Here is a 25,085-nt window from a genome sequence, read left to right on the forward strand (position 1 = left end):
CATGTGACTTAAACCGATCATGCTAGTCGACTGACGTGTTGCCGTAAGACGTAATTTTACGTCAAACAGACATACACCGTCTTAGCCGATTAAGGCTTTACAGACTGAATAAATGATGTGGACAACTTAGGATTAACATTCAACACCCAGTACCGAGATGAGAATTGAACCCATGCACTCTGTGGACCAGCGATCAAAAAATCTAACTTCAAATACATATTTAAGAAAGTCAGAAAATCAGAAAAATATCGTGTATTTGAATCGCAAAAATGAACCAAACATCAAATTTTGGTGAAGATCTGAAGATCAAATTGTCAGAAACCTAACAAAAAAAATCTCCGTTTCTGAAATTTACATCCGTTTCCATGCATGCAATCAAATATTAATTATTAATATTATTTTGAATATTTATTTTTAAATATGAATCAAAACTTTAAAAAAATCCAAATTTGTAACCTTAGGTATCTCAATTTTCAATCAATTATTGACTACTTTTTTGAAATACACAGAAAAAATTATTTTCTGTTAAATTACAGTAAATGTCCTGTAACAAAAAGGAGCAGGACATTTACCGTTATTTTACAAGTCGAGGACATTTATTTTTAAGAGGCTATATAAAATTACAGGCCTGTAGATTAAAGCGACCTGTAATTGCAAACGACCTGTAATTGCAAGTGACCTGTAATTCCAAGCTATCTGTTAAACAATACGCACGTAATTTAATTGATTTGATTTACTTCAATATAGTGAAATTTCATTGCTAAATAAAACAAAATTTTATTCGTATATACATTATTTATTTTTTACCATAAACCCAATACACTGAGACAACTCAGCATATTTTAAAGGATTTTATTTTTTTTATTCTCATGAGTTCGCGTTCTTATTAATCGGCCACCGTGCGGAGCGTGAAATCATAAAACGGGCCAATTTCACTAAAGGATGTTAAATTATAACACAAAACGAACCGAAACGACTTCATCATCATCATCGTCGTCGCCAGTCGGACCATCCTCATCGGTGCCGTTACTATCGTTTATCTTAATACAATTGTCCGACTTTATCCAAATTTCGCACGGAAATTGGCCGGATTTTCAAAAAAATAACAATGTTATTTCATTTAAAGGCATAAGTTTTTCCGAAAATTCAGTAACCGTATAAGGAAAGAGTTGTCCTCCATCGTGTGTACCGCCGCACAAGGGAAAGACTTTTCTTCGTGTGATCGCATGTGGATTCTTAAGCTAGCGCTGCTTACGATTCTCCTGACATTTCGACTAGATCAACTTCTTGGCCGTTGGCTCGATTCGAATCTAAAAAGGAAATAAAATTCATAAATAGAAATCTTTAGATATGGATTTGTAAAATGGCTCGATAGTCGAAACTCAGTACTTACGTTCTTATTAGAACAGACCTTTATACTTTGGTTACTTTTCAACGGTCGCTCACCGATTCTAGAGAAAATTTCTCAATGTCTCGAAATTAGCCCTCTTCGTCAGAAAGTTCACATCTCGTATCACTAGGGAAAAGCAGTGGACTTTGCAGCCGCTTCTAGTGCGAAAATCATCGCTTGCCGTTAAGCTTCCGAGCGATATGTTTGATCGGTTTTAACCCAGCTTGCCTTTGTTGTTCTTCAGGGGGTTTTACCTGCATGTTTTGAGCTGGTACATTGTTAGAAAAACCGCACACTCCGTCGGTTCGCAGGGCAATTTCATGAGACCGCGATGGCTTTTCCTTTTTGATCAATCCTACACCTGTGCGTAAAAAAGAAAAAAAAACAAAACAGAAATAAATAAATGCACATGAAAAATCTCTTAATACTAAGGTACCCAATTTTTTTCTGTTGATTTCTGTAGGCTAAAGTTAGGCATCATAAAATAGCCCCATATTAGCCTATTACAAAGTTTTGCATACAAATGTTCACTTTCGAATGGTAGGCATCCGCAAAAAGCTTTTCATTTTCCACTTCCGCCACCGCGGCTCGATCGGATTCGTTTCTGTCGTCATCCATTTTTTTTTTTCAAAATAGCGGCATCGTCTCAGGCGCTTCCTAAAATGTAAAATCTCATTAGAATTGCCATGAAAATTTTTAAAAGGATATACGTTTTTCAGGTTTTTGTTTTGTTTTAAATTTGCAGACAAACCTTTGGTAACGGATTGCTGACGATCGGGATGTTTAACTTGCAATCGGAAAAATGTTAACCCGTGTCATGGCCTCATGGGCGGGGACAATTTACTGGGAGGAAGGTTTCGTTGTTCGGTTGCTGATAGAGGTTCAACACTTCATGGCAAATGTGTTCGAGGATATCCATGGTGACGTGTTGGACGAACATATCCCACCAATTGAGATGTTTCGACTGTGTGCCGATCCAATCTAACACCATAATTTGACTCAGCTTACTGGCCACAAAAATGAAAGCAACGGCAATGGTTTCCGGTTCTCATTGCAGACACGTACTGTTGTACTCAGAGAGTCGTTCTCGAAATACCAAGCCATTTGAACCATTTTTTGAAGCTTGAAAGAATATGGATGCTATACCTAAAAATAAGCGTTCAAATTAATATCAACATCGATCCAATCAAATAAAACAGCCTAACTTGCCTGCAGATCCAGTTTGATAGTTTGGAGCAGAATTCTTTGCAGCGTTATGACTTCTTCCTTTCATCGCCAAGACAGGTACTACTGATCACTGAGCAGAAGAACTTAGCCGTCTTGACGATGTCTTTGGCCCAGAGGTGCAAAGAGATCCCTACATGTAGCATGCAGCGCACGACTTTTAGCCGATTCTAACAGACCGACGTCAGCCACGAAAGAATCGTCTTGCAAAGTTGCAGACTGATTCTTTCTCCCTTATGTGCAGAACGTCGAACGTGTCTGCAAGTAAAAGCCAACCGCGCGGTAAAATCCTTTGACTGCACGTTCCGAAAATTACAAACGATTCTCCGAAGTTAGGAACAGTTGCAAACTTGCAAGCCCGAAGATAAAATCCCTTGAGCCGAACAGAAAGAATCATTTCCGAAGATAGCTACAGTCTGCAAGTTGCTTGCATGCAGCGCGATGATGCGATGTACGTTTGCAAACTTGCAAGTTACAGGCAGAACCGTAGACCCGTTCTTGTGCGGTTCGATTTGATCCATCCCAACCCAACCTAAAACCGAACCGAATCCATGGCATGGTGTAAGAAAATGATAGGCCGAGGTGCCGTCGACTATCCATTCAGTTGCCGTTCAGCCAGCGAAGCGGCATGCCGTACGACAAGAGCAAGGATATGTTGAAGTTGTTGTTGTTGGTGCCTTCGTGTTCGTTTCGTTTTCTTCTAAGACGGATTCGAAAGGAAGTGGTGCCCAAATTTTATTTGAATTTTCAATTATCATACCAGGGTGATTGATATAAATCATCAAAGCAAATACAAGCAAATTTGTTTTGATTATAACTTTGTCATTTTACAAGTTATTTATAAACACAAAGTTGTTAATTAAAACTGATCCAAACACTGTTGGAAAATCATCTATATTGTTTTATAACAGAGCTGCCTTAAAATTCTTTAAAGTTTCGTTCCGAAAAATTCAATCGATTCTCCAAAGGCAGGATCACTTGATTAGTAGGATCACAGATTAAATTGTGTGAATTTCAATTTTAGAATTCAGTTTCATTTGCTTAGACATGTATAAGAATCACGTCATCTTTACCAAGTTATCTACAGTTTTTACAGAAAGTTTTTACAGATCGGTACAAAACTCAATAGAAATTCAGTGCTTGCTCGTCGTCATTCCAACCTTGAACTCAAAAACTTCACACACTGTTTGATTCGAATCTTCTGTCAAAGTTTTATAACTTGGTTTTAATTAATTTCGCGTCCTGAACTCGAATTTTTGGTCAGATTTTGTCTATCGCATCCAGTATTACTGATAAGGCTTTTAAAAATCAGTGCTATGATAAATCAATAACTGTCTATATATTATTTTTTACTTCTTTGCTGAAGACTGTAAAGCGTTTTAAGTTATACTTTGAAAAATATCTATAATTCATTTTGGTATAAAATTTCATCAGAATTTCGTCTCAACAGAAGGAAGAAAAAATTTCTTTTACTTCAAAGCCAAAATTACTTGCAGTCTTCGTAGAAACTTAAATTTTAAAAATCTTACTCAACGGTTGCTATTTATCTCAGATATTACGAAACTGCTTATAAAAAGCTGGACGTTTCACGGTTAAACATATCACGCTTTCGCCCATCAATCAGTCAATTGCATAATCTTCAAAATAAGAAGTATGGAAACTGAATAAATTATTGATTTATGTTTCAAAGTCAGCAACTTATGTACTTTTTATCAAAATAAATTGACTAAAGGATTAACATGAATGAACATTTTCATACAAATCGGAATTTTTTATTCAAGTTTTTTAAACTGTTTGCGTATCTTTCGTAACGAACTTTTGAAATCTGCCACTTTTAAGTTTAACTTCGCGAGAACTACTATGAAGAATTTTTGCAAAAGGCTTTGATAAGTATCTCAAATATCAAAATTTAAATAAAACAAGTCCAAAAAAGTAGATTTTCAAACAACTGCTGAATCACATATTTGAAAAACGCTGAATCACATTAAAAAAACGCTTTGATACGAAATATGAATTAATGGCATGAAATCAAATAACATCGCGTTTAAAGGTTGAAGTGACAGTGAGCACTTAGCTTATTTAATAGAACTATGAACGGTAATGTGTATCAACTCCATTTCATTTTACAACGGTGACCAAAAAGGCACTCAGCTCGATCATTTTATGTTAACCTGATTTTCTTTGATTTTTCTTTTCAAGCTCCTTGAATTTGTGAATGTTGGCAACCCTGCTCTCAATACTGAATCTTTAATATGTGATTCTATTTTATCAAGTGATCCTATCCATGGAGAATGGATTGAATTTTTCGGGCCGCAGCTGTGTTATAAAACAATAAAGATGATTTTCCAACATTTTTAAGATAAGCTTTTATTAACACTTTTGTATTCATAAATAACTTGTAAGATGACAAAGTTATAATCAAAACAAACTAGTTTTTATTTGCTTTGATGATTTATCTTAAACACCCTAGAATGATCATTGAAAACTCAAATAAAATTTGGGCACCACTTCCTTTCGAATCCGTCTTAGAAGGAAACGAAACGAGCACGAAGGCACCAACAACAACAACAACTCCAACATGTCCTTACTTCTGTAGTACGGCGGCGCGCCGAGTGTTTTGCAGACAGCCATGTACATACGCTACACACGCACGCTTCGATGGCTGAACGGCAACTGAATTGATGGTCGGTGGCTGTGGCTCTTCGGCCTATCACTTTCTTTCTCCATGGATTCGGTTCGGTCGGTCCTAGGTTAGTGGAACGAATCCAACCGCACAAGAACGAGTCCACCGTCCTGTAACTTGTAAGTTGCAACTTGCAAATTTGCAAACGTACATCGCATCATCGCGCTGCATGCAAGCAACTTGCAGACTGTAGCTATCTTCGGAAATGATTCTTTCTGTTCGGCTCAAGGGATTTTATCTTCGGGCTTGCAAGTTTGAAATTTTCGTAACGTGCAGTCATCGCGACTTTTACTTGCAGACACGTTCGACGCTCTGCACGTAAGGGAAATAGAATCAGTCTGCAACTTTGCAAGATGATTTTTTCGGAGCTGACGTCGGGCTGTTAGAATCGGCACTGCATGTTTCATGATGGGATCTCTTTGCACCTCTGCTTTGGCCTTTTTAAGTTTTTCCTCCACCTGCAGGAAGGTTTCAAACGAATGAAACATGTAGAAGCGATGAAAGTCATCTGTGGCTACTGTATTAAGCTCAATGCTAACTAATAGGCCGGTTTGTATGATGAATCGGGCTCCCTCCTTCCGGTAGCGCCGTTCCGTCTCGTAGTCGACCCCAATCAAGCTGGAGGGCGCACTGCGGAAAACATACTACTGAAACGGAAAATTTCATTAGAATTGGTAAAGACTCATTTGCCGGAGATATATTCACCTGAACTGCTTCCACACTTACTCCGGGCCGGAAATTTTGCTTTCTCGAACCACATTTAGCGAGCCAGTACTTCTTTCAGTGAATGGTACTGGCCCGAAACACCGCAGTACAGAAAGAATCGAAACCAAAACAACAAAATAAACCGTCAGCGCGCGCGCTTTTGACGTTTTGATTGTGTGCATGTGATGCCAGGCGCTCTTATTTTTTTTATTTGTAACTGAAAATTATTGGACGCCACGTAATTTATCATCATAGAATTATTTTTCAACCTGTAAAATTACAGTAAATATCATACTCCTTTTTGTTACCGGACATTTGCTGTAATTTCAAATGATTTTCTATGGACTTTCAAATGAGTTGATTGAAAATGACATGTTCCTCGAATTACAGTTCGTTTTACTTTAGAGGGCAGCATATTCAATGACACGTAATAGTCATTATTTTTTTTCTGTGTACTTTTTTGGTGCGCTTTCTTTTTCTCTGACACTCTATTTTGAATGATCGTTTTCTCTTGTATTAAGCCTAAACTTTGCAGTGAAGCGAGTACAAGTTCTTCCTGGCATCAAATAAAAGTATTTGGCAAAAATTTCTAGTGTACCAAACTGTAGTGTGAACCACTGGAAAAATTTCCGAGTTGTTTGATTTTTTGTTATGATTTTGTGGACATTGTGGACACCCCTGAAGTGGTCTACAGCGTTACCTAAAGCAATCTATAGGTATCAGTAATTAAAAATTCAAAATTCCATGTTGATTTGCTTTAATCAATAGATACAAATACAAAAGAATCCGTAAGCTTAAAACAAAGGAATTAAAATGCACATCACTAGTTTTGGGAGGCTTTATGACACTACAACCATCACTGAATCAGAATGGGGGTAGGCTTAATAGTGGCACGTTATCACTATCATTGAACAAATCAATTGAAATATTGAAATAAGAATACATACTAACACTTGTTTCCAGAGGCATAAAGTAGAAATCAGGGAGGTCGTGCTTATTCAACATAAGAAATGCACAGCTCTTCAACCCATTCAACTATTGAAGAGTTGAGAAGCCTCCGCTGAACGAAAGCTCTCCTTCAAAGCGAGCCCCTTCAGCTATTGAAGAGCACACGTCGTTGATTTGATGCGTATTTCGGTAGCCACTTTTCTCCACATTGAGCTGTTGCTACTCTCCTCAAGTGAGCTTCCAACTTAACAGCGCGCTTTATTATGTCTACATGTATACTAAGCTGATGGTAAAATAGAGAGAGAAAAATTTAAAAGAAACAGGCTTAAGAGTCAAAGCGGAATGCGTCAATCTTCTTAGCATACGAATTAATTGGTTTTCGAAATTTGTTAAGCCGCTTTGAGCGCGGCTCTTCGGCTTTTCTCAAAACCGTGAAACGCGCTGTTGTTAACCATCTTGAGACCTACCGACAGACAGCCGAAATGAAGATTTTTTCCGTCTTCGAAATGGATATGAACGTTATTATCGATTGTTATAATTGCTTTTTTGTTTTGGTTGTGGGGGAGATCATTTCGATTGGAATTATAGAGCAACAACGAATTGCAGCATCTGAAGCAGCGACCTTGATCTGATATTCACGCCAAGCCAAAAGACGACCTACACCCACTTTTAAACGACCCGCTAGGCTAGGAATGTTTAGCATACATATGACCCAGTCGCGAGAAAAAAAAAAGGGCTGCAACATGGGATTGGGCCTACCATAGAGAGAGATCCGTTACCGAATGACCCAAAGATGACAGGTAACTTATGGCCATTCACACTCTCACAGGGCGGCATCACTCTGTCAGGTCATCATTTTTGGTTGATGTGGGCAAATACCTATGTATGGTTAGCCCAATTGTTGCTCGAAAAGCATCGCGGCAGCATCACTCACTTGAAACGACGACGATCGACCTTCCATCCATCCATCCGTCCGATCCGCGAATGGGCGTACCTCCCATTCCTTGTGTTTTTGTGGGGCGACAAACGGCTAAGCGTAACTAAGCAGCATGACAGTTTTACGTCGGGATTATTCAAATTTAATAATTTGTTCGGTCCAATGAGCTTATCGCTGTTTATTTGACGCCGCCGGCTGACCGTCTCGGCGCAGTTAGCGAGCTGTGTCTGTTTCGAAGTGCTCCAGTAGTGTGCCGCGCCACGAGCTGTTCGCGTGCGTGACGGATCAGGAACCATAAATGCAGGTTTGCATGTCAACAAAATGGACATGGGTTGGTTAAGCTTGAGAAATATGTTTCAAGAACCTTATAACAGAAACATAAAGGTCAAAATTGAACTCATGTTATTTCAAATTTTTTAGCAATGAGGATCTCAAATCTCAACCTCGACGTAGATTCTTATCTCAATCTTATTGTTCATTTTTAGATTGATCTCGATCTTCACAAATTCCATCTCCATCTCCATCTCCATCTCCATCTCCATCTCCATCTCCATCTCCATTTCCATCTCCATCTCCATCTCCATCTCCATCTCCATCTCCATCTCCATCTCCATCTCCATCTCCATCTCCATCTCCATCTCCATCTCCATCTCCATCTCCATCTCCATCTCCATCTCCATCTCCATCTCCATCTCCATCTCCATCTCCATCTCCATCTCCATCTCCATCTCCATCTCCATCTCCATCTCCATCTCCATCTCCATCTCCATCTCCATCTCCATCTCCATCTCCATCTCCATCTCCATCTCCATCTCCATCTCCATCTCCATCTCCATCTCCATCTCCATCTCCATCTCCATCTCCATCTTCTTCTTCATCTTCTTCTTCATCTTCTTCTCAATCTACCTTCTTTTTTCAACTTCAATCTCTAATCCTTGTTTGTTTTGCTTTTATTTATTCTCGCTACTTATGACTCAGCTTTGAAATGCTGCATGCCTTCAAAAAATCCAGCTAAAAAAAAATTCCTCAAAACTGTAAACGTTGAACGGGTTTAAAAAAAAGGTATTTGTTCAAACAAATGTTACTTGTTATATCCTTATCGTGAAATTTTTGAGGGCCTTCAAGCAAATTCAATTGTTCAATTTGTGTTGACATATTGCGGACCATATACGAGATTTCTTGGATAAATTTCTCTTAAGTTTTAAAACAATCCACAAATTGTTAAACAACTTTTTTTAAATTTACGAAACGTTTCGGGTTACTTTTCTTCACTCATCATCAGACGTAAAAAATAAAGCAGCACAATTTTATTCTGTTCGGCTGCTTGTCGGTTTGTTAACAGTAAACACTGCTTTATTTTTACGACTCATGATGGGTGGAGAAAAGTAATCCGAAAGGTTACGTAAATTTAAAACAGTTGTTTCACTCACCGAAAAAACTCAATAACCAAATCCCGAATAAAAATTTAAAACAGTTGTTTCACTCACCGAAAAAACTCAATAAGCAAAAACCGTATAAAAAGTATCGGTGATAAGCTTTAATTCATCATTATAGTCCACAAAATCAAAGAATTTGCATAAATTACTCATCTCTGATGCTTTGAGTGATGTGAAACCAATGGATTAGCTCAAGAAAAAGGTGTCAGCTCATAGTAAATAAAGTAAAAGTTGTGTTAAATTTATAACAATCCCTAATCCGGTAACGTTTCCAAATAGCAATATGTACTATCTAGAATGGAACATATCATTTTACTTTATAAACGGTCCCCTCTAATTGCCCAATGCATCCGTTGGGATCAATTTCCGTTCAAAATTTGGCAGCCAACAGATCGCTTCTCGCCGTCGGACCAAAAAAATCAATTCATTTATAATTGCGTACCCATTCTGATCCGGGGAACTGAACAAATTTGGCCGCTTCATCGGTTGAAAAGCATCAAGGTCAGTGTCAGTTAAAAGTTCCCACCTCACCCACCATTTTGTATGCAGATGTGAACAGTTTTGGGAAGCGCAGACAAGAAATTGATTCATTTCCTCTTTTGGGTCGTCGTCTTTATATTTGGTTGAAAAAATAGGTATGTAAACGAAAGATTTCAAAAGGTAAGCGCCGGGGACCACCCACTTTAAATTTAGTTCGATTGACGAGCAAAGAAACAGGAAGCATCGAGCGTCCGGCATCGAGCCCACTTAGCTGTAGGTACTTGCGCACGACACCGGTTCCTAAAAAGAGTGTGAAATTAACAGTAATTGACGAATACGTTATGGGTGGGTGGTAGTTATTGTTGTCATGGTTTCCAACAGCTGATCTTTGTCATGTGTCATTTCCACACAAAACGTTTAGCCAGACACCGGTGAGTTGCCGGTAATTTTGGATGAATTGTTGGTTTTTTACTTGGCTTTTTTGGGCATGACACAACAAATAAACGAAAACGCCCACCAGTGACCTTGAATGTTATGTGAATCGACTATACAGTAGACAAAGTGTCAATTCATTGAAACTGAGAGTGATATTTCTTAAACGAGATTCGCCGATGACTTAGAAATATTTGAAAAATCTAATTCGTACCGTCACTTCCAAAAAAAAGTGTAAAATCAAGTTTTACCTAGTTTACCAAAATATTGCCTTCTCACGGTCACGAGAATTTTCCATTCATTTTTTATTAACAAGTTGTAAAACCATACAGTTGATACACTGTCGGCATCACTAAAATAAATATACACTAGACCGCTGCATAAAATGACTTTAAGCACCCATATACTTTTTCGATGTCTTGTCAAGCATCATTGTAGATTTTAGGATGATTTGGTTGGTTCCTGATTTAGCGCAAAGCGTTTCAATTAAGAAGATATTTTTGCGTATAAAATAATCCAGAAAAATTCAAATAAGCTTTTAATGAAGTTTGTATTTAATTATTGGTTTTGCCTATTCTACAGCTTCATTTTTGGTAAAACGAGAAAATGCTTAGTATTTCATGAAAAAAGTTATGACCATTTTCAAATTAGAAATCTGAATTCAATGAATATTATTGAAAATTGGCAGGTTTTCTGGCTAGAGCTTTCACTAATTTAAAAAAATGTTTTTGTCAAGATGAAATGATAGTTGACTTCCATTGGCTATGCAAAGCAGTTTTTGCGATTATTTATTTTCATCCTACGGTTAGACAGCTTTTAAATGAGCAGTATAAAATTTGAAAAAAAAAAAATATTTTGATAACATTATGATATGATGATATGCTATGATTTTGCATAACATCGAATATCTTTTTTGGGGTAAAAGTTAGGTTTAAGGTTTGTTTACATGAAATGTTGTGCAAGCATAAAGAAGAATTTAAAATCCAAAGAACTTTCAGCACATCTCTGGTGAACTTTGAATGAAAAAAATGTTATCCCATACAAATTTCTTTACAAAATTTAAACTCGTTGCGCTTATTCAGAACTGAATGAACCGCCTCCAAATTTTTTATTGCTATTTGTGGCAGTAAAAACAACCAAAACAAGTTATGGGAGGTGTGAAAATGAAAAAATTGAATTTTAAATACAAAGCATGCAGCGGTCTAAACTAAGAAAATAAGCTAATACAGAAAAGTCATTTAGTACGCTTACGATAGTTTAAACTCTTTTTTATGATTCAATCATAGTAAAATTATTTGTAATTTTCTTTCTTGATAGTCTTTATTTAAAAAGTTCATCAGCAGTGAAGGCTGTATTTACATTCTTATAAAGTTGGTCCGTTGTTTATTGTGATGAAATTTTTTTATAAAATATATATGGTGAGTACTGATGTGGTCTAGCGGATAGGCTGGCGCAAGTCTGGTTTTAGTATGCCAGGCATACTGGGTTCAATTCCCGGTATCGGCAAGAAAAACTTTTGAGTTCGAAATCAATAAGTTGCCGAAAAGTAAGATGTTTTTCGATGGTGTGATTTATAAATGTTACTGTCCTCTTGAACAAAAGAAACACATTCAAAAGGCAACATATATATGAAGAAAAAAACAATATTTCTTATGAAAAAAAACTTTTTTGAATCAAAAGTAAAGGACGAGGATATTATGACAGTTATGCTGAAGAAAATGAAGAACATTATTTTGATTTGTAGTTCAAGAAGTTATTTTAATTTTTTTGATAAATTGGCTTAGAAAACCAAAATTAGTTGAAATCAAGGGGTCATTCCTAAACTTCGTGATATTTTTCAACAGGGAAAACTTCCAGTTATCACATATTATATAATTTCATGCAAAATAAGTTTTTGAAACATTTAAATAAGTAAAATGGCTCAAGAAAATATTTAAAATGTGGTTCGTGTATTATGGGCGACCCCAAATTAAAAATGGATGCCAAATTTGTGTTCAGCATCCCAAAATTATGTGAATTACATGTTTTTTCACAATGAAAAAATCAGAAAACGATAGAATTCTTAAAAATTCATAATTGAATGCTAGTTGAGTTTATAAGGTAGCTATCGTTTGAGGTAAAACATTAAGATATTGAATAAGTTTTGGTTGAATTAAGTGTTATGTCAATGTCCATTGAAATAAATGGTCGATTTGATATGCAAAAGCTCTATAAAATAATAATTATTTTCCATATGCCTTTTACTTAGATAAAAACTAGATGTGCCTACACTTGACCGGTCAGAGTCGAGCCAAAAAAAGGTCAAACGGTTTTGGGTTCTTTTTAGGACCAATAACAACTGTGCAAATTTCGGTGGCTCTAGGATTTGAAATCAGCTGTACCAAAATATCAAAATTGGAAATTAGTATGGAAAATGACACTTTTTGTTCAAAAAATCCTACAGCCTCGTTGTTGCACCGATCTCAAATTTTCAAGCTGCTTCTTACTGCTGAAGATTCAAAGACAACTTTGCCCAATATCGTGAACCTCTAAGTTATGACGGTTTCAAAATTGGATAATTACAATTTAATATTTTATTTTTTTCACATCTTTTCAAATGGCACCCCAGCACTGAATTTGAGCAATGTCATATTCTGCGTCAATTTGCTATGGGAGCCCTTTTTTACCCTTTTTCAAACTTTGGATGTGTAAATTAAAAAAAATTCAACAAGTTGGTTTTTTATATCGATTTGACCAATAAGGCGAAGAATAAATCCAGGTAAAATCCGGGATTTTTCAATAACATCCAGGCCAAATTTTGTATAAAATAACTGGGTATACCCGAAAAAAATCGGACAATCTGGAAAACTTACTTTAGACATAATCTTTCCTTGCCACGATGGACGGTGTGGAAACTGAGGCTAGAATTGAGGCTGTCTTCCTGCTGGCATTGTTCCAATCCTAATAGTTATGTTCTGTAAGATTTAGATTTTTTAAATTTAAGCTTCATTGATCGAATGAAAACAGCAATTAACCCATAAATAAATGAAAAAATGGAAAATCAAAACTATAAAGTTTGTTATCTCGAAAATAAGTTTCATGCACTTAAACATCATGCGTGGAGTAAAATTTAGTTTGAGCATTGAATCAACGCGAAATGGCTTAATTTCTTTGAAACTTAATAAAAGCGTGAATTTAACAGTGATTTGGTTTCAAAAATAAAGATAGAAAAAATATATTTAATCTAGGATAAAAATCGATGGCAATGACTGATAAAGCCAATAATTTGCCTAATCAATTCCATTGTATGGGATTTTTTTAAATATCTGACGGATTTGCACCGGAAATTTTCAGATTTTCTCAAACATTTTCAATTCTGTTAATTTTTGCGAATTCAAACTCATAATTTAAAGTAGATTTATCAAATTTCTTATTTTTGAGATATTTCAAATTTAAATTTTTTAAAAAAGAACAATCTTAATCACCAAATATTTATCGAAAAATACACCAAAATATGCCATTTACACCTTAAAAAATAATGAAAGAAATCATGACAATTAATCTCTATTTCGTATTGAAAACTAACAATTCTCGAAAATTGCAATCACATATACAGGTAGCGAGGGCATCTTACAGTGTCCGAGCAAAAGTATTTGTCAATGCAAGGTATTTATAGTCTAATTAAATGGCAAATAAATTTTTTTTCTAGCAAAAAATAATCTTACCTCGAATATCTTTGGAGATAAAAATAAATCATATTTGAAATTTCCGGCTAAATTTAAAGACCCGTGGAGCAAATTTAGAGAATCTTTAAAACAGTCCCACGTTCAAAATTTCTTAAAATCTCGATTGTAAAAAAATAAACTCTTCGTTTGCCTAATAAAATTCAGATAATGAATGTACAATTTATATAAAATCAGTTTTAAACATATGGACTCTTCAATGCTATAGGTTTATATGAATCAAGGTGACCCGGTGTCCTTTGCTATACCTTTAAAAAAATTAATGACATTAGTGAAAATAATTTCAACTAATTTTAACTGTGACCCAGAAATGGGTCTTGACTCAAACATTCATACCGTATTTGTTTTTAACCGGGTGGCGCACTAGTTTTGCTGTCAAAGCGTTTTTTATATGCAGATGACAGCAGACAGCCACGAGATGAAAACAAATACGCTATTAGTCAGCGGAGCGTTTTTTTTTAAACAATAATTCCGACTGTGTAATTTCAAATGAAAGGCGAATAAAAGTTATACCGAGTGTCGAAGTTTATCGGTTTGAAATATCAATTAACATAGTTCTATTCGTTTCTCCACACTCTACCCTTCCTATTTCGTGAAGGAACCAAATCATGATAGAAATATTTCTTAAATTTAAATACTCTTACCCCCTCACTTTGGGAGCTATTCTTCCCCCTTCCTATCCTACGGAGGAAAAAACCTTAAATAGTCTTTGTTAAAGTTTTGTATCCAATTACCTTTTGCTGTTAAATTAGATTGCATTTGAATAAAAAGTTCTCGCGTCATCCAAAAATCTCCTCCTCCCTCCTCTCTCCGCCTCTTCTCAATAGAGAAAGACAATAGTCCAAACACATAAAATATTTCTCGAACCAAAATATACTCTCACGCCAAATTTGGTGTCATTTGCTCGACTAGTTCTCGAGTTATGCAAAAAATTATGTGGGAGACCTCCTCCCCACTTCTCATTCCTCCAGTGGAAGAAAAGATCGTAGAAACATTTCTTGTACCTAAATATCTTCCTATGTCTAAATTGGTTTCATTCGCACGATTACTTTTCGAATTATGCAAAAAATTGTATAGGAGACCGCCTCTCCCCTTCATATCTCCCCAATGGAAGTGGGGAGGAGTCCCAATTAATCACAGACACATTTCTCGTACCCAAGTAATCACCCTTATTAACTTTGAATAAAAAAAAATAAACAGACAGGCGGAGGGAAATGGTTACAGTTACAAAAAGAAAAAAAATGATGATAATAACACAATAAATAATCTTGTTGTTGGAAGAAGCTATGAGCTAATATTCATTTTAAAGATTAAAGATTGCCAAAATTCCTTAAAAAGCGTTGACAACAAGTATCTGTTTGATTTTTTTTATAAAGTAAAGTATTGACAAATGAAAATTTTCTAAAAAACCTTTCTTTTTGTTCAGTTTTTTTTAAAAAGGATCAAAGGTGAGAAAAATAAAGGAAAAAATTAAAAACCGAACCAATTAACTATCATTGCTACTGACATTGTTTTCATGTTTTAAAAGTTCGTTCCTGAACTGGTATAGTTAGGTTAAATTTTCCATTCAACTCACCATCGAAAGTTCAACGAATCGAAGGGAATTGACCATTTATAGCGTAATAATAGTATGTGTTGATAATGAAAACAAGAACCGATTGACGGTGAAAGTTAAGGCCTATAAAATGGTGCTTCCTTAAATTTTAATGACATAGTACAGTTTCGGCTTTCATTCGGCTGCTTCATTCACCTTCCTCAGATTGGATTTAGTTAGTTATTCAGTTTGCTACATAGTGAATGGTTGATTTTGCCCTAGCCCGACATACTGAAACACATAAGGAAATACGTATCATTCGGCTATGCTATGCCCTGTCTCAAAAACCCATTTGAGTGTGAGCATAGGCATGAACGTAATTAAGATTTATGACTTTGAAAACTGCGATCCCCAATGCATTGTTGGGAAGATTGATTGGGACGACGGACGGCCGGACGACTGAATGAAAGAGGGGTGGTAATCTTTTCAGTTTCTAAATCAACGGGAACAAAGCCTCAGAGTCATTAATACCTTCCTATGCAGAGCAGTGTGCTTGAACAATGATAAGTATTGATTTGCGGTTTCGAATCGTCCCCATCATCGCGCTTAGGCGATTCGGTGAGTAAATGACCCTGATTTCCGCAATTGGTTCCAGATTTTACACTTTACACTATTCTCGGTGACTGTCAAGTTTCACCGATAAAGCTTAAAAAAGGAGTGTTCCAAAGATAAAGGAGAAATGTTTTGTTCCTGTTATAATTGTCGAAATCCAATTGTTTGATAGAGAAACGAGAAACTTATTTCGCCTATCAGTGATCAATTTTTACCAAAAAGAATTAATCTCAGTCATGAAAGCATCAAATTTCTCGCTTGATTCTGAATGCTTGCACCACATTGCGTTAAAAAATGTTAATTGATGTAGCAAACTCTATAATTTGTGATCAAGAATTTGCAAATTTTATGCTTTGAAAAGCAGTTAACTCTGTTCTACAAAAAATGTCACGGTCACCAAATAATTTAGAACCATTCCTTAAGTTGAATCCTAGAAAAATTTCATATGAACAAGTCATGAAGACTTGTGAAAGTTTTTTTTTTCGGTTCAATACGAGTATGACAAGAAGTGTCACGGTCGCCAAATGACTGAGACTTTTTCATCAATCATTTTGAGGTTTAAATTTTTCTTAAATAGCTAGCTTTTAACTTACCGAAAGCACCCGATCCAGTTCTTTGGTTTTACGATGAGATTTTTTCTTGCTACTCCTACTGCTGGGACAGAGATTATCTTCGCCAGGTCCACTCCCTCGCCTGCCAATCCCACATCCGCCACTATCCCCATTGCATTGTCGGTGATTGTTCAGCAGATTTTTACAACCATGGCGATGGTGGTAGGAATTCAGACCGTTGAGATGGGTTTGATGAAAGTTGGCGAAGCGGGACCGATTGTGATTGGTGTGCCGTCGTAATCGGACTTCCGAATCCCGGAGTCGATCCTCTACCGCTTTGTCTAACTCATCCGAAGCTAGCTCGTCTAGCTCGACGTGGCCATCGTCCGAGTCTTGGATGTTCGGGTCCAAGTCGTCGTCATCGTCATTCTGTTCGTGATCGGCCACCATTGCTTCGTCCTCGTCCGTGATCGATTCCTCCGAGTCGTGCTCGATACCTTCGTCATCGTTGTCTGGAAGAAAAAGAATGTGAATGTAGAAGAAGTTCATAACCCTGAGAAAGAAAAGGCCCTGCACAACATGACAATACTGCGTGCATAAACGACAGTAATGAGCGTTAAAATCATCGAGTTTTATCGGAAACAAAATTCGTTTTTTCTCAAGGGGCGAGCCAAAGTCAGTCCTTGAATCGACCTCTTTTCCCAGCCAACCACCATTGGATACAAATCACGCAGCGGATTCGATAATAAAGTCAGCTGCCCATGTGGACACCAAGCGACCGTTACCGAAGATCATTTTACAAGTTCTAGTTTGTAGACTAGTTTTTTGTCAGAAGCCTTATGACTAAATGGAAATTTTAGTCTAAATAACATAGCCCTCTAAAAATTTTGTTATGTTTGCGGGTATAATCTCAAGCAACCAAAAGTCTCGTTAAAAGGTTAAACACAGCTTAATAAGCTCCATCAATGAGCTAGTGTTCGTTTCATTCTGCCCAAAATTTAAGTTCTTATAAAAACTTTAAAATTCCATTACAAATTTTAACGGCCTTCTGTTAAGCACACAAGTAATCGTGAAATGAGCAAAAAAATTTAATAATTATTTTGAGTTCTTATTCAACGTTTTAGAAAACGTTCAAAGAATCAGCACACATGAATCGATTTCGATTTTAACTTTTTGCATAGAATTATCAATACAGCTGGTGTAACATTATCTAATTTATAAATGCCTCCTCTCGAAACACCAAACGGATCCCAAATAAGCACCATAGATTTATTGCCACAAATTGGTTTCCAGTGGCGAGTACTAACTTTAAGCAACGACCAATCGAACCGCAAGAATTAAGACCCAGATCGTGACTCAGAAAAGTGCGCACGCGGTCACTTCCATCGGCAGCAACCATCAAAAGGCCAAAACTGGTTCCAACATATATGTTGAAATCTCGCTTTTCCGCATCCCTCCGCACTTCCCTACAGAAGTCCAAAGGTGCTTCGCAGGTTCCGAATCTAATTCGAAATGTCCCGCCGCAGGTGAATAATGGCATAGATACTTGGTGCCACCGCTGCTGCTGCTAGCCATCCAGTCACCCACCCACCCATCATCATCATCAATGAATGCTGCCCGAATGAAAAGAGTTTGAATTGCCGCAGCACACATGCTTGACCTTCAACTCACTCGGCTTGGCATCACCGATCCAAGATCTTGACAGCAACCGTTTCTCCATTGCATTGAAGTCGCCAGGTTTGAGCTTTTCCTCTACACATAACGGACTCCCGGGCTTGTTTAGTAGTTGGACTTTGAAGTTCAATCAAAATACATGAAAATTGAATTAAACAGAAACTACGGTGGAACCTTTACCTAAATAGTTGATCGTTGCAAAGGCGCAGCTCAGTTCCAGATTCCGACTGCAAAGTAACATGGGTTGGAAACTGCTACGGCGAAGTTTATGTTTTTATTCCACCCGACCCAATCTGACAATCGTGATGTGTTTTTTCTTAGCTGCCAGAGGAAACTCTGACACTCTAGCGGTTCCATAAATCTCCATTAGCTTCGGTTTGCTACTCATGTAGGTCCAGACGGAGGCTCTATCCATATTTAAGTTGTTTATGACATTTGGGGAAAATAGAACAACTTTTGGCGCAGTTACACTGAACTTTTAAATGTTTTCGTCAGGCAGCACATAAGATTTTTTTGTTATTGATTACTAACTGCTCTACCTGGCCTTGCTCGAATCGAAACTGAAATCTTGAGTTTCTCATTAATTGAAATTTATTGCATATTTAAATCTATGGAAATAGAATATTCAGCCTTGCACAGCACTTTCAGCTCCCGATCAGCTCTAGATGGTTCCCAGGAAACACGAAAGTTCTACCAAAAGCTCAACGCATCCCGCCAAGGCTTCGTGCCGCAAGCCGAAATTTGGCGGGATAAGAACGGAAGCATCGTCGGCCGGACAATCATGAGGCGATCAAACGGTGGAAGCACCACTTCGATGAACAAATGCAGGAGATCAAGACGGTGCTTGGGGGGAGGGAACATCGCCATATAAAACTTAACCCCCTCCTCCCTCCCCTACGGATTTTTTTTTTTTTTCAAAATAAAATTTTCACCGTAGTATCGGGAAATTACATCATCTTAAAAGGTGTTTAAAAATAAACGTTAACAAGCTAAAGGGTGTGTCACATAAAATTGCATCACGGAAAAAACGCTGTAGAAATTCGCCCAGTAGACCAACTCTTTTGAAAATTTTAGACAGTAAAATAAAAACTATTAAACAATTTTTGACATTTTTTTTTATTCATACTTCGCGCCCACGCCCGTATGCTCGCACCTCCCTCTTTGCCCTGTCCATAAGGTACAACTTCAGGTTGTAGTTTTTCTTAACAGAAATCCATTTTCTCTTGAAGTCCACCTCCGATTTGACAACTTTTCGTACCACTCCAACACGTCCTTTGAATAGTGGCACGAAGCGAGATCCGGCCAGAAGATGGTCGAGCCCTCGTGCTGCTTCAATTGTGGTAGTAAAGGGTAATACGGTCAAAATTTGGTCAAGGGAAAACGCGTGCAAATCGGTGAAATCGTTTATTTGAAAAATCAAATTAAATTTCAGTTTCAAGTTTAATTGGAATAAAATTCAGGAAAAATATTCAGTTAGGCTTCTGCTTTTCCAAATACGAATTGCGGGTCTTACGCTTAACCCCTGCCATTAGATTTTGTACAACCACCTTGTCCACCTTCTTCGCCCCAGAAAGCCAGTTTGCCTTGAACTGCTGCTCGTCCTTAGCAGTTTTTTTTGGTTTTCTTTAGGTTCCGCTTGACAATAGCCCAGTATTTCTCAATTGGGCGGAGCTCTGGCGTGTTGGGAGGGTTCTTGTCCTTGGGAACCACCTGCACGTTGTTGGCGGCGTACCACTCCATGGCCTTTCGACCGTAATGGCAAGACGACCAATCTGGCCAAAACAGTACGGAACAACCGTGTTCCATCAGGAAAGGCAGGAGACGTTTATTCAAAAACTCTTTTAAGTCAATTTCTTGGTTGACAGTCCCGGAAGCTATAAAAATGCTGCTTTTCAAGCCACATGTATGGATGGCTTGCCAAACCAGATATTTCTTCGCGAACTTTGACAGTTTCATGTGCTTGAAAATATCTGCTACCTTTCCCGTCCTTTTGCCGTTTAAAACTCCTGTCCCGAAAGCTGCTTGTAGTCGGCTCTGACGTAGGTTTCGTCGTCCATTACCACGCAGTCAAACTTCGTCAGCATCGTCGTGTACAGCCTCCGGGATCGCGCTTTGGCCGTCGTATTTTGTTTATCATCGCGAGTTGGAGTCATTACCTTCTTGTAAGTCCATAGTCCGTCTCGGTTTTTGGCTCGATGCGCGGTTGTAGACGATACACCCAGCTTATTTGCGGCATCTCGGAGAGAGGGGTTAGGGTTTAAACTAGCGGCAACTCTCTGTGTCGTCTCAGTGGCTTCCGGTTTTCGATTTACCCCCGATCCAGACTTCCTGGCTGTCTACAAACGTTCCCCAAACACTGTAATTACATTTGCAACGGCAGATTAGGCAACTTTGAACGATTTTGCTAGTTATCCGTGCGAGTAGCTTGGGTGTTATTTCACACACACACACACACACACACACACACACACACACACACACACACACACACACACACACACACACACACACACACACACACACACACACACACACACACACACACACACACACACACACACACACACACACACACACACACACACACACACACACACACACACACACACACACACACACACACACACACACACACACACACACACACACACACACACACACACACACACACACACACACACACACACACACACACACACACACACACACACACACACACACACACACACACACACACACACACACACACACACAGACACCCACACCCACACACACACACACACACACACACACACACACACACACACACACACACACACACACACACACACACACACACACACACACACACACACACACACACACACACACACACACACACACACACACACACACACACACACACACACACACACATACACACACACACACACACACACACACACACACACACACACACACACACACACACACACACACACACACACACACACACACACACACACACACACGTCAAATTGATATTGACCAAATTTTGACCGTATCACCCTTTAAGCGCTTCTATGTGCACTTCTTAAGGTAACTCTGCCCGTTTACGACCGGCACGATCGTCAGGAAGGCGGCGCTCCGCTTTCCACAAGAGCAGATCGCTTGCCACACCATGTACTTTTTGGCTACTGAATTTGTCCTCTGCGAAAAACAACAGGTCCGGCAGCTGACGAAAGTCCGCTTTGACGTAGGTTTCGTCGTCCATTACCAGGCAATGCGGCTTCGTCAGTATTTCGGTGTACAGCTTCCGGGCCCGCGTCTTCTTTACCATGTTTTGCTTTCGCCCGCTGGACGAATGAACTTGACAAGTTCAGCTTTTTGGCAACATCCCGGACCGAACTTCTCGGATCACGTCTAAACTGCTTAACTATGCGCTTGTGATTTTTTTCACTGACGGAGTATCCATTTTTGGACAGGTTTTCGAAGTATCGTTTTAGTACTCTGCTGACCGTGGATTGAACGATTCCCAGCATCTTACCGATGTCCCGATGTGACAACTCCAGATTCTCGAAATGAGTGCGCAGTATTAATTCACGACGCTCTTTTTCGTTCGACAACATTTTTCCAAATAAACGAAAAATTGACAGTGAAGCATGGCCAACTTGATCTATACACTCTTATCTGATTATAAGCGAATGCTGAAGATATAATTCCTAAAATTTAAATTTCTACAGCGTTTTTTCCGTGATGCAATTTGATGTGACACACCCTTTAGTCAGAAATTTCGCTCGTCTCTGGCGGAATAAAGGGTAATACGATCAAAATTTGGTCATTATCAACTTGACGTATTTTTTTCAATTACGCATATAAAAAACCTGAACACCTCTCATTTTGAAGGTGTGTGTGTGTGTAGAATGTTGCTCTTATTTTGATTTTGGAATTCACTCTTCAGTTGTCAAAATGCCGTCCAAGGAAGAAGAGCAGCGTATCAAAATTTTGTTCACGCATAGCGAAAATCCGAGCTACTCGCACGCAAAGCTGGCTAAATCGCTAAAAGTTGCCAAATCAACCGTTACAAATGTAATTAAAGTGTTTGGGGAACGTTTGTCGTCAGCCAGGAAGTCTGGATGGGGGCGAAATCGAAAACCGGAAGCCGCTGAGACGACAAAGAGAGTTGCCAGTAGTTTCAAGCGAAACCCTAACCTCTCTCTCCGAGATGCCGCAAATAAGCTGGGTGTATCGTCTACAAACGTGCATCGAGCCAAAAAACGAACCGGACTGTCGACTTACAAGAAGGTAGTGACTCCAAATCGCGATGATAAACAAAATACGACGGCCAAAGCGCGATCCCGGAGGCTTCACACGACGATGCCGACGAAGTTTGACTGCGGGGTAATGGACGACGAAACCTACGTCAAAGCCGACTACAAGCAGCTTCCGGGACAGGAGTTTTATACGACAAAAGGAAGGGGAAAGGTAGCAAATATTTTCAAGCACATGAAACTGTCAAAGTTCACGAAGAAATATCTTGGCAAGCCATCTGTACCTGTGGCTTGAAAAGCAGCATTTTCATATCTTCCGGGACTATTTTGGCCGCATTTGGCATCTTGCCATTACGGTAAAAATGCCATGGAGTGGTACGCCGCCAACAACGTGCAGGTGGTTCCCAAGGACAAGAAACCTCCCAACACGCCAGAGCTCCACCCAATTGAGAAATACTTGTCAAGCGGAATCTAAAGAAGACCAAAAAACTGCTAAGGACGAGCAGCAGTTCAAGGCAAACTGGCTTTCTGCGGCGAAGAAGGTAGACAAGGTGGCTGTACAAAATCTGATGGCAGGGGTTAAACGTAAGGCCCGGCAATTCGGATTTGGAAAAGCGGAAGCTTAACTGAATATTTTTCCTGAATTTTATATTAATTAAACTCGAAAAAGAAATTTAATTTGATTTTTCAAATAAACTGTTTCACCGATTTACACGCGTTTTCGCTTGACCAAATTTTGACCGTATCACCCTTATTATGTTTATACCTTACACTTTATCACATAATGCTCAACGACTTGACGAAGAAAAACAATAAAGATTAACTCTATTACACCATTGAAACCTACGTTGTAACTTAGTTTTCAACTATTTGAAATAGGAATTGGAACCCAGTCGTAAAGTGATTTGAGTAAATTTAGCAGAAACATGTAGATCTCCAAATGCAGGTTTACAGAAAAAATACAGTTAGATCCATTAGCAGTAAAGGTTTTTTTTGTGCTTGTAAAAAATCAGCTTAATCCAAGTTATTACCTAAATGTCACCGGAAACATAGCTCCTCTGGTAGAGAAAAAAAACCAAAGCTCTACATTCCACTTGAAAAAATATTTAAAGTTTGCTTTAGACACAACTGAAAGTAATTAAAACCAACTAGATTTGTTATGTTCCTTTAAACCGGTGCTGCTGGAACGGCAGTCATTTACATGTAAACGTGACACATTAATCAAAAGTGCACCCAGTGCAACAAGGTTACCCTCGTGAAAATAGTTAGGCTCCAGAAATCTATAAGGAAAAAAAGGGTGGCATACCATATTTCCTTTCTCCCTTTCTCACCCAGCTCCAGAATGGTCATATTTTAGGAGAAATTATTTGCACGCTAAAACGGCCAAATTTATTAGTCTCATTTCACCGCCGCTGGTCTCCAGCCAGTGAGGTGCAGCACAGGAATTTCGACTCTCATGAAATTTGTTGTCAGTTAGTGGGTCTTTTTTATAAGAGAGGTGATGCAAAATGAGACACACCTTTAGACAACCACCACCCCCTGACACCACCCTCACCGCAAAAAACCTAAAGCTAATAACACAAAAAAAAAAATAAAAACATGTTTGCCGCAGTTCGCTCGCGTGCAGGCCGTCATGTCACGATTAAGAATTTGAAATATTGGCTGCTGAATCGGTTGAAAACTGGAGTTGATCGCAAGGGTCTACTAAAACAGTTGAAATTATATATCTGAACTTACTAGCTAACGCCCCGTACGTGCATAGGACTTGTTTGCGTTCCGGAGCTTGGTAATCGGTTGGGTTTCCACAAATACTTAGTTTGCGGATAGGTGACATGTCGTTATTTATGACCGAGTGAACCAAAATTCACAGCAATGAAATTATGTTCCACTTTGATGACAAGGTGTGCTTGAAAATTTTGAGGCTTATGATTTTGACTGTAAAATACAGTCGAACAATAGCAACAAAAGATTTATCGTACCCACCAAAAAATTCTCAAATCGTAAAATTTTTTAAATAATTATAGTCGTATGATTTGTCAAAAATATTTCAAACCATCAAAATTATTGTTATAGGTTACAATTATCAAAATTGCAAAAAAAGTAAAATATGTCCAAATGGTAAAAATTATCAAAACAGTTAAAAATATTTAAATTTTCAAACTAAAAGATACACACGAATAACTCAAAAATTAAACAACAAAAAAATCAAGTTAAAAGAAAAAACAAAAAAAAATTACATAAAATTTCACAAAAACTACACACAAAATGACACAAAAATGTCTAAAAAATTACACAAATATAACACAAAATGTCCCAAAAATGACATAAAAATGGCACAAAAATAAAATAAAAATGACACAAAAAAACTAAAACGACACAAAAATGACACAAAAATGACACAAAAATGGCACAAAATTATCACAACACTATGGCACAAATGACAAAACAAAAATAACTCAAAATAACCCCCCGAAGACACAAAAAAGAAAAAAAATGTTTCGAAAATG

The 25,085-nt window shown here is 38.0% G+C and overlaps 1 protein-coding gene across 1 annotated transcript in view; it reads right to left on the reverse strand.

Annotated features, from left to right (window-relative positions):
- Positions 1 to 25,085, reverse strand: part of LOC129742383 (protein spire-like) — a 431,262-nt gene that overhangs the window by 255,389 nt on the left and 150,788 nt on the right. Inside the window, exon 3 of the mRNA XM_055734284.1 lies at positions 16,697 to 17,166. Coding sequence (XP_055590259.1) covers positions 16,697 to 17,166 — 470 coding nt within the window. The remainder of the gene's footprint in view (positions 1 to 16,696; positions 17,167 to 25,085) is intronic.

The sequence above is a fragment of the Uranotaenia lowii genome, chromosome 2, assembly GCF_029784155.1.
Source record: "Uranotaenia lowii strain MFRU-FL chromosome 2, ASM2978415v1, whole genome shotgun sequence".
NCBI lineage: Eukaryota > Metazoa > Arthropoda > Insecta > Diptera > Culicidae > Uranotaenia > Uranotaenia lowii.